The 9,973-nt window shown below is 39.1% G+C and overlaps 1 protein-coding gene across 1 annotated transcript; it reads right to left on the bottom strand.

Moving 5' to 3' along the window:
• Positions 1 to 965: 965 nt before the first annotated feature.
• On the bottom strand, positions 966 to 1,742 carry LOC137806728 (uncharacterized). The gene has a single exon (XM_068606983.1). The coding sequence runs from the start codon at positions 1,740 to 1,742 to the stop codon at positions 966 to 968; it is 777 nt and encodes a 258-aa protein (XP_068463084.1).
• Positions 1,743 to 9,973: the final 8,231 nt, after the last annotated feature.

The raw sequence follows: 9,973 nt of genomic DNA, 5'->3' as shown, positions 1-9,973 counted from the left end.
AATGGTTGAACTGTTAAGAACCAAAACAACTGATTGATTCGAGGAAACAACCGATTGTTTGTTTTGGGACCATAACAGAAAAACTGTTTTATCTTTGACTGAGCTTTAAATGATTTAACTGCTTACGCTCCAGTCATTAAATGCTTTGACCAATCTTTTAATGCAATTTAAGAGTTTGTTAAGATTTGATAACAAACTACATCTTTGAATATATTCAGAATAACAGATTTGAAAAACAATCTTTCACAAGTTTTTGCTAAGAGTTTTTGAGTTTTTCAAAGAGCTGAGATTGCTAAGAGTTTGTGATTGATCAAAGTTTGTGGAATAGGATTCTGCTTGTATTGACTTCAGATTATCTTCTGTAACAAGTGTAATCCTTGTACTCTGTGAAACAAGTTTCGTTTCTGTGTTTGCTAAGGTTGGCTGGGTGTTCTTGAGGGGATCAAGATCAGCAATCTTGGTGTAGGTGTGTTGACCAAGGAGAGTGTGTTTCTTGAGGTGTTCAAGGTTATTCTCTTGGTTGTTGTGTAAGTGATCAAGTTGTGATTGCTTAGTGGATTTCCTCAGGGTTTCTGAGAAGACTGGATGTAGCTCAGGGTTTGGAGTGAACCAGTATAAACATCTGTGTACATTTTCTCTATCCCTATCTCTTTAAAATTCAGTTTTGTTATATGATAACTGGTATAAACAACCGATTGTTTCGGTAAAACAACCGATTGTTTTTCCAGTATTGTGCCTTTGCTTTATGTTTTGAAAAACTAATTTCTTAATCAAGATTTTCTTGAAGTATTTTCATTCTAGGCTTAAAAGTTTACGAAAATCCCTCTTAAACAATTCAACCCCCCCCCCTTCTCGTTTAAGGCCATATATTCTAACACTTTCTTCTCCGTCGTGGCCTCGTGTACCCTCATTAGTTGAGGACGATTGGTTCCCTGAGGTCGGACAGGGCCAACGCTACGGCGCTTTTATGTGACTTCTCCTTCTGCGACGATGTGGGCCACAGCTCGACGTCTGATCTCGCAAAACGTCCTTGGGCGACATCTTATCAGTGAATCACTGAAGGGTCCTGACAGCACTCCCTTCCTGAAGGCATGCATCGTCATGTCTTCGTCCTTGGTGTGCAGCTTCACCACCTGTGCCCCGAATTTGTTCAAGAAATCTTTCAATGACTCTCCCTGGTATTGCTTTACATCAAAAAAATTGTAAGAGATTGGAGGGGGAGCCCGGTTGACAATGTATTGTTCTCTTAACAGTGTTAAGAATTGATCGAACGAGGTAATGTGTCCGTCAGGAAGACTGACGAACCAATCCAACGTTGTGCCTAACAGCATACTCATGAACAGCTTACAGTGCATGGCGTCGGAGCCTCCTGAAGCATCATCTGGGTGTGAAAAACTGTGGGCCTCTGGGTCCTCTACACCTGTAAAGGTGACCTTCGGACCCATGAATGTGGCTGGTATCATAGTGTCCATGATTGCCTTAGAGAATAGCATAGGGCGAGCCCTAACCGGTGTGGGAGGGGCTCGCTCATCCACCGGACGTTCCCCTACGTGCTCCTCATTGGTTCTGCGCAACTCTTCATTGCTTGCATGTGACGCGGTCAGGTCGACCTGGAAATGATCTTGATCGACTCTGGACGCTGCTACCGCCTGCTGAAGGGCACGTATGGTCTCCATGATTTGTTGCATGGTGATGTTGTCCCCTCCTTTTGGCGCAGCTGATCCTTGCCTCGTGTTCCTCATGTTGTTGGGTGGCTCTCAACACGATTGTGAATGGGACCTAGGTTTATCGGCCCCACGGTGGGCGCCAAATGTTCTTGCAGGTTGACTCAACTGTCGTTGACCTTAAGGGCAAATGGTAGCTCCTCTTATCTCTTGGTGGTTTCTGCTCTCTCCTTGGGTAGCTGAGAATGGCTCTGTTGAAACAGAGGGGGCCCTACCTGTTGATTACACTCCGACGATCAAGTCAGTACTAGGCTAAGAAACAGTAAGTATGTAAAGCAGTTTCAGTCTTAGAAATGGCGTACCTTTTCTAGGGTTCTTACCACCCTTTATATAGGCTGTAATTAGGTCAACTTCCCTGTCCCACAAGGATCTTTCCTTAAGTGGAATTAGGGTTACTGGTGAGGCATCATGTGACGCGTCGCACAAGCTATGTGCAACCGCGACACAGGAGTTGCCTCTTCTGGAGTGCAATCTTTCTAACAGCATGGCCGCCAGGGTACCGACTCATGTACCAGCACTGCGACACCATCTGTTATGTGGGTGCCCTTATTATTCACGTGTCATGCATGTAGTCTTTTCCTTGGAAACCCTAACCCTTACGGGCCTTACCGCTTCCAAGGAACACTTGTATGTGTTGTACCTGAATGTACTATACACACTCCATGCATGATCCTCTCATGATTTTGGTCTTTCTGGTATCTGGGTGTTAACTAATGTTAACTCAAACTGTTCATGGGGCTCAGCTTATGTGGCCCACCATTACTATCAGGCCACCGATGTCCGATGTCTTTCTCTGACGTCGATGACCAAGGTCTGGCCAGCACAATAATTGTATTTCTGTAATGGTGTTACCCAGAAGTGTTGTGTGTTCTTGAGGGGATCAAGATCATCACTCTTGGTGTGTGTAGCTTATAATCTAGGGTTGATTACATAGTGAATTCTCAGTGGTTTCTGAGGACTAGATGTACCTCAGGTGTTGAGTGAACCAGTATAAACATTTTGTGTGAATCTCTCTATCCTTACACTCTTTAAATTGCTTTAAATCTGTTTTTATAAACTGTTGATAAAAACAACCGATTGTTTCGTAAAAACAACCAGTTGATTTTCTGCATCAAGCTTAAAAATAGTTTTATATTTTGTTGGACAGATTTTCCATTGATTAATTCTTCATAGCCTTTCACTCTACCTTTAGTACTTGCGAAAATCATTCAAAAGCCATTCAGCCCCTCTTATTTTAGCCCTATAATTTTAACAACCATCTTCAACTTTCCATCCCATATCACCCACACACTGTTATCAACACACAATGTCTTCACAAGGGTTTGATAATTCATCTCACAACAACGGACCACAACATAGTGTCAATAGTCCATCACCATCAGCTCCTCCAACCGAACATGAGCCACAATGATGACATCAAAGACAATAAAAAGCCCACCATGTGACACATAGTCTCACAAACAATTTATTTTTATTTATGTAATAAAAACAATATTATTATTTCTTTAAAAAATTAATTTATCTTACGTAAGAATATTCTTCTTATTTTACTTTATTTCATCCTACATTCTTTTCCAAAGTAAAACCCTTAAATAATAGAAACCCTAATCATACATTTGTTTTTCAAGTAAAACACTAAAACAATATAAACCCTAATCATAATTTTTTTCAAACAAACCCTAAAACAGTTAGCAAGCAAAGTCATACATGAATGACACGATTTCAATTGACCCTAATTTCAATTTTTATCAAATTCGTACAATTTACTCACAAATTCAGTGTAAAAAACTCAACAAAATTGTAAAACCATGACCCAACTTTAATTTAGAGCCATGTCATTATTGATGTCATGTTCCTTTGAAATTACTCTTTAGAATAAAGTCGTACCACTACAACACAACCTATCATAAATATCCATTTACACAATTTAGTAAATGATTATTATCATAACTATCATAAATATTTAGAAAAACATATTATCTTCATCAAATATTTAGAAAAAATATTAGTAACAAATCAAAGCAATGATTAATAAATTAAATATATATATATAATAAGAATTAGTCTTTTAATAGATTAATAATATAAAAATTATTATCTTTTTATATATTACTACTAGATTAATTCTATGATTTCTATTACGAAGTACCCAACAAACACTCCTAGGATAAGTTTTAAATGGCTCTGATACCATATTACGAAGTGGACCAAACCATTGTTAAAGTTCCAGCCACCAGCCACAGAGCATGATATTGCTTTTGGAGCCATGCCAAGAGTCTAACAATGGCACACAAAATCCTTTTCAGACCAACTTTCATTCTCACTCTCACATTCCACAAAATGCCCATTTAAGTTTCATACCATTCATTTCACCGCTCACAACAACAAACTTTTTCCTTCCTTAACACTCACTCAATCCCACTCCCAACTCCATCCAACAACAAGAACAACCAGCAACACTCACACCCACTTATGGTGCTCTAATTTCAGCACCACCACCACAATTGAGGGTTCAGAAAAATGTTACCTTTACCTCACGGACGAGGAATTGATGCGACTGTGCGAGATGGACACCTTCAAGTCCTCAGGACCAGGTGGTCAGCACCGTAACAAGTGTGAGTCTGCAGTGCTCCTAAAAAACCTCCCTACAAGAATCATTGCTCAGGTTTTTCCCCTTTCCACTCTCAAAATCTTGTTGAATAAACTTTAAATGTAATTTGTGGGTTTTATAATTAGAAGTTACTAGAAAATAGTAGAATGAGAGTTTGGATATGTGAAAGGTCAAAAGTTGTGAGTGAGATTTTAATTATGTTGTTAGTGGGGTTTTAAGGCCATAATGAAGATTTTTCTAGAAGAGCTTCGTAAAGCCTATAAATAGGATGCTCTCTCATTTGTAATATGCACCACAGAAAGAAATACAAAGAAAAGTGTTTTCTTTAGAGAAAATTCAAGTGTGAGTGATTGCTTGTTTTATAATTTGGTATCAAGAGCCAATGGTGAATGTGATGGGTCAAATACCGCTACCATGGTTATCGAAGGTGACCACATATGAGAATTGGAGCATTCAAATGAAAGCTCTTCTCGATTCTCAAGATGCATGGTGGGTGGTCGAAGAAGGTTTCGAAGAACCAACAAATACCACGGGTTATACGGCGGCTCAAACCAAGGTGTTGAAAGAGATGCGATCAAAGGATAAGGCGACACAATACATGTTGTTCTGAGCGGTTGATGAGTCGGGCTTTGAGAAGATTGCCAGTGCAACTACTTCAAAAGAAGCGTGGGACATCTTAAAAAAGGTGTTCAAAGGAGGCGACCGAGTTAAGCAAGTGCTTCTACAAACTCTTCGTGGCGAGTTGGAGAGCATGAAGATGATGGAGTCGGAAAGTGTATCTGACTACATTACGCGTGTACAGACTGTGGTGAATCAACTCAACCGAAACGGTGAAACGTTGACCAATGCACAAGTTCTAGAGAAGATTTTGAGAATATTAACCGACAATTTTGAGAATATTGTGTGCGTAATAGAAGAGTCAAAGACCTAGCAGCGATGCTCATAGTCGACGAGCTTGCCGGTTCTCTCGAGGCACACGAGCAACGGAAAAAGAAGAAGAAGGAGAAAACACTCAAGCAAGCACTTCAAACAAAGGCGTCAATCAAAGACGAAAAGGTACTCTATCATCAAAATTCTCGAATATAGAGGGCGTGGTCGTGGAAGTCGTGGAAACGGTTGTGGTGGAAAAGGCAGCAATAATGAAGGGTACTATAAGGAGAAGGAAGAGTCGAGCCAACGAAATTGGTGTGGAAGAGGACGTGGTCGAGGAAGAGGAGGCCGATCGAATTATTCCAACATCGAGTGCTACAAATGTCATAAATATGGTCACTATGCGAAGGATTGCAGCTCTGACAAATGTATAATTGTGGTAAAGTGAGGCATTTTGCGAAAGATTGTCGAACTGATATAAAGATAGAAGAAACAACCAACCTAGCCTTGGAAAACGAAACAAATGAAGGTGTTCTCTTGATGGCTCCAAATGAAGTCAACATTAACAGTGACACTTTGTGGTACCTTGACTCAAGAGCAAGCAACCATATGTGCAGTCACGAGTACCTATTCAAATATATGCAAAAGATTGAAGATGGTCATGTGTCATTTGGAGATGCATCAAAAGTGGAGGTCAAAGGGCGAGGTACGGTTTGCTACTTACAAAAGAATGGTTTAATTGGGTCACTCCAAGATGTTTATTACGTACCAGACCTTAAAACCAACATTTTGAGTATGGGGCAACTCACGGAGAAAGGTTACTCGATATTTTTGAAAGACCGGTTACTACACTTGAAGAACAAGCAAGGACGTTTGGTTGCTCGAATCAAGATGGCAAGAAATTGGATGTACAAGCTGAATTTGAGAAGTATACGAGAAAAATGTTTGCAAGTCAACATAGAAGATAAGGCATCGCTGTGGCATCTCCTTTGTGGTCACCTACATCATGGTGGCCTAAAAGAGTTATCGAAGAAGAATATGGTGCACGGGCTACCCAACATGGACTACGAGGGAAAATTTTGTGAAGAATGTGTGCTCAGCAAGCATGTGAGAACCTCGTTTCCAAAGAAGGCTGAATATTGGGCTAAGAAACCTCTCGAATTGATTCATACAGACATATGTGGGCCAATTACTCCAGAATCTTTCAGCGATAAAAGGTATTTCATTACCTTTATCGATGATTTCTCACGAAAGACTTGGGTTTATTTTCTGAAGGAAAAATCTGAGGCATTTGAGGTGTTCAAAAAGTTCAAGGTGATGGTGGAGAAGGCAACTAATAGATAGATCAAAGTTGTACGATCTGATAGAGGTGGCGAGTATACTTCAACGGCTTTCATGGAGTATTGCGAGGAGCAAGGCATAAGAAGATTTCTAACTGCACCATACACTCCTCAACAAAATGATGTGGCCGAGAGGAAGAACCAGACCATTCTCGACATGGTTCGATCAATGCTTAAGAGCAATAAGATGCCAAAGGAATTTTGGGCGGAAGCTGTGCAATGCGCCATCTATGTGCAAAATCGATGTCCACATGTGAAGTTAGATGATCAAACACAACAAGAGGCATGGAGCGGACAAAAGGCAACAGTTTCTCATCTCAAAGTGTTTGGTAGTGTGGCTTATGCACACGTACCAGATCAACAAAGAACGAAGCTCAAAGACAAAAGAAAAAGGTATGCTTTTATTGGGTATGATGAGAAGACAAAAGAATACAAGCTCCTTGACCCGATAAGCAAGAAGGTGATGGTGAGTCGTGATGTGCGAATAAATGAAACAAGAGAGTGGGATTGGAACAATTCTTCAGAGGTTATGATTGAAGATGGAGAATCATCAGTTGTTGCACCGACAAGTATAAATTTCGAAACAACCGACAAGTCAACCCATTGGTGTGAAGTGGGTATTTAAGAAAAAGATGAATGTTCAAGGCGAGATAGAGAGGTACACGGCGCGACTCGTTGCGAAGGGATACAAACAAAAGGAGGGAATTGACTACGATGAGGTGTTTGCTCCTGTTATAAGAATGGAGACAATTCGATTGCTCTTTTCCTAAGCGGCTCAATTTAAATGGCTGATATTTCAAATGGATGTCAAGTCGACATTCTTGAATGGTGTGCTTGAACAAGAAATCTACATCAAACAACCACCTGGGTACATGAAAATCGGAGAGGAGAAGAAGGTGCTAAAATTGAAGAAGGCACTTTACGGGTTGAAGCAAGCACTGCGGGCATGGAATACTCATATCGATACATACTTCAAGGAGAACGGGTTCATGCAATGTCCTTACAAGCATGCTCTTTACGCAAAGAATAGTGGAGGTAACATGATATTTGTTTCTCTTTATGTTGATGATCTCATTTTTATGGGTAACAATATTGAGATGATAGAAGAGTTTAAGGGCACAATGAAACAAGAATTTGAGATGACAAATTTGGGATTGATGAAGTTTTTCCTTGGTTTAAGGTTAGACAAAAAGATACGAGTATTTTTGTATCACAGAAGACATATGCAAAGGAGATTTTGAAGAAGTACAAGATGGAAAATTGCAACCCAGTATCAATACCAATGGAACCAGGTGCAAAAATCTCAAAGTTCAATGGAGGAGAACGTGTCGATGCAAGTAGATATCGCAGTTTGGTAGGAAGCCTTCGTTATCTCACATGCACGAGGTCGGATCTTTCGTTAAGTGTCGGCATCATAAGTCGATTCGTGGAGGAACCGGTTTACTCACATTGGAAGGCGTTGAAGCGAGTCCTACGGTACATCAAGGTACTGTATCACTCGGATTATTCTACTCAAAAGCAGAAGATTACAAGTTGGTGGGTTACTCTGACAGCGATTGGTGCGGAGACATAGATGATCGGAAAAGTACATCGGGACATGTATTCTTTATAGGCAACACAACATTTTCTTGGCTTTCAAAGAAGCAACCGATCGTGACGTTATCGACGTGTGAAGCTGAATATGTGGCAGCATCTTGGTGTGTATGTCATGTGATATGGCTTAGAAACTTGTTGAGCAAGATGGACCTAGAGCAACTAGGTGCAACCGTGATTCAAGTTGACAACAAATCAGCAATTGAGTTGGCAAAGAACCCAGTGAACCATGAAAGAAGCAGACACATTGACGTTCGTTTTCACTTTATCCGTGATCATGTGAAGAAAGGAAGTGTAGAATTGGTGCATGTGACAAGTCAGGATCAAGTTGCGGATATCTTCACAAAACCGATACCGAAAGTACTTTTCGAAAAATACAAGAAGGTGATTGGCATGATGGATGGTAGAAACATTTAAGTTTATGGGAGAGTTTTGTTTTATAAACTTTAAATGTAATTTGTGGGTTTTAAAATTAGAAGTTACTAGAAAATAGTAAAATGAAAGTTTGGATATGTGAAAGGTCGAAAGTTGTGAGTGGGATTTTAATTATGTTGTTAGTGGAGTTTTAAGGCCATAATGAATATTTTTCTAGAAGACCTTCCTAAAGCCTATAAATAAGTTGTAATATGCACCACAAAAAGAAATACAATAGAGAGAAATACAAAAAAAGTGTTTTCTTTAAAGAAAATTCAAGTGAGTGATTGCTTGTTTTACAAATCTCATCTTGCTTCATTTCTCGTCTTGCTTCATTTCTCGTCATGGGGTTGTTGCTGCTTCATTTGTTGATCGTTTAGTCTTCAGAAGACTGCTCCCAGCACAAGAACCGCACTTCTGCGCTGAATCGCCTTCGCTCTCTTATAGCTCTCAAAGGTATCTCTTTCACTGTTTGTGTTGGTAACCAGAGGATGCGAAGGATATATAGATCATATGAATCAGCTAAATAAAGAGTATACGCAGAAGGTAACATGTTGAACTGGTAAAAGATTCAGAAAATGTACATGGTGCTCTGATGCATGTTAAAATGTATTGTGCATTGGCAAGTAATAGATCACAACAATTTCACTAAAAGTAACTTACTCTAATAGAATTTTAGACTTCTACTAGTTATTTGTTTGTTTGCTGTTCCAAGTTTGATTGTTTGATTCATTCATTGTTTCTTGTGTCACATTGCAATTTGCACACAACGAATAAAGTGATTGACAATTTTTTTGCACAAGACTGCTGTGCCCAAACTGAGTGCACTAGTTAAGTGTGAGGAAACCCTCCCTTTGGCTTGTTTGTTTTAGTTTTACCAAAGGACTAGCCTTTGGCGTTGTTGTCACTGAGGTGAACTTTCAATTTTCACTACACCATTTTTTACTTTAGGCAACACTGACATATCAACGGGTAGAAAAGTGTTGCCTAAAGTGAGTATAAGCAACACTTTTTTATTGTTGTCCACTTAGTAAGATTTATTTACCTTTATCTCAAAGTATTTAGAAAAAGTGTTGCCTATTTATTTTAAGCAACATTTTATAAAATGTGGACCAGATTGTGAGTACTTCAAAGAATGCTTTTAAAATTGTAGACATGTTAAATAGTATTTTAGGCAACATTTTTTAAAATGTGGTGTTTAACTAATATTTTAGATAACATTTTTAAAGTGATTAAATAACATATAGGCTTAGTTTTTAAATTGTGATAATTAAGTTTTTAAATTGTGATGATTAAATTGTGATTAATTAAGTTTTTAAATTGTGATAATTAAGTTTTTAAATTGTGATTAATTAAGTTTTTAAATTGTGATAATTAAGATTCAGCTTCGTCACGAACTTACCTTGTTATTGAGTTGGCAT

Source organism: Phaseolus vulgaris, chromosome 11 (genome assembly GCF_000499845.2).
Source record: "Phaseolus vulgaris cultivar G19833 chromosome 11, P. vulgaris v2.0, whole genome shotgun sequence".
Taxonomy (NCBI): Eukaryota; Viridiplantae; Streptophyta; class Magnoliopsida; order Fabales; family Fabaceae; genus Phaseolus; species Phaseolus vulgaris.
This window is presented reverse-complemented; position numbering and strand designations above follow the sequence as displayed.

What these genes read in the sequence shown, in the direction of transcription:
- LOC137806728 (XM_068606983.1), bottom strand. Translation starts at nt 1,742, where the DNA reads ATGAGGAACACGAGGCAAGGATCAGCTGCGCCAAAAGGAGGGGACAAC.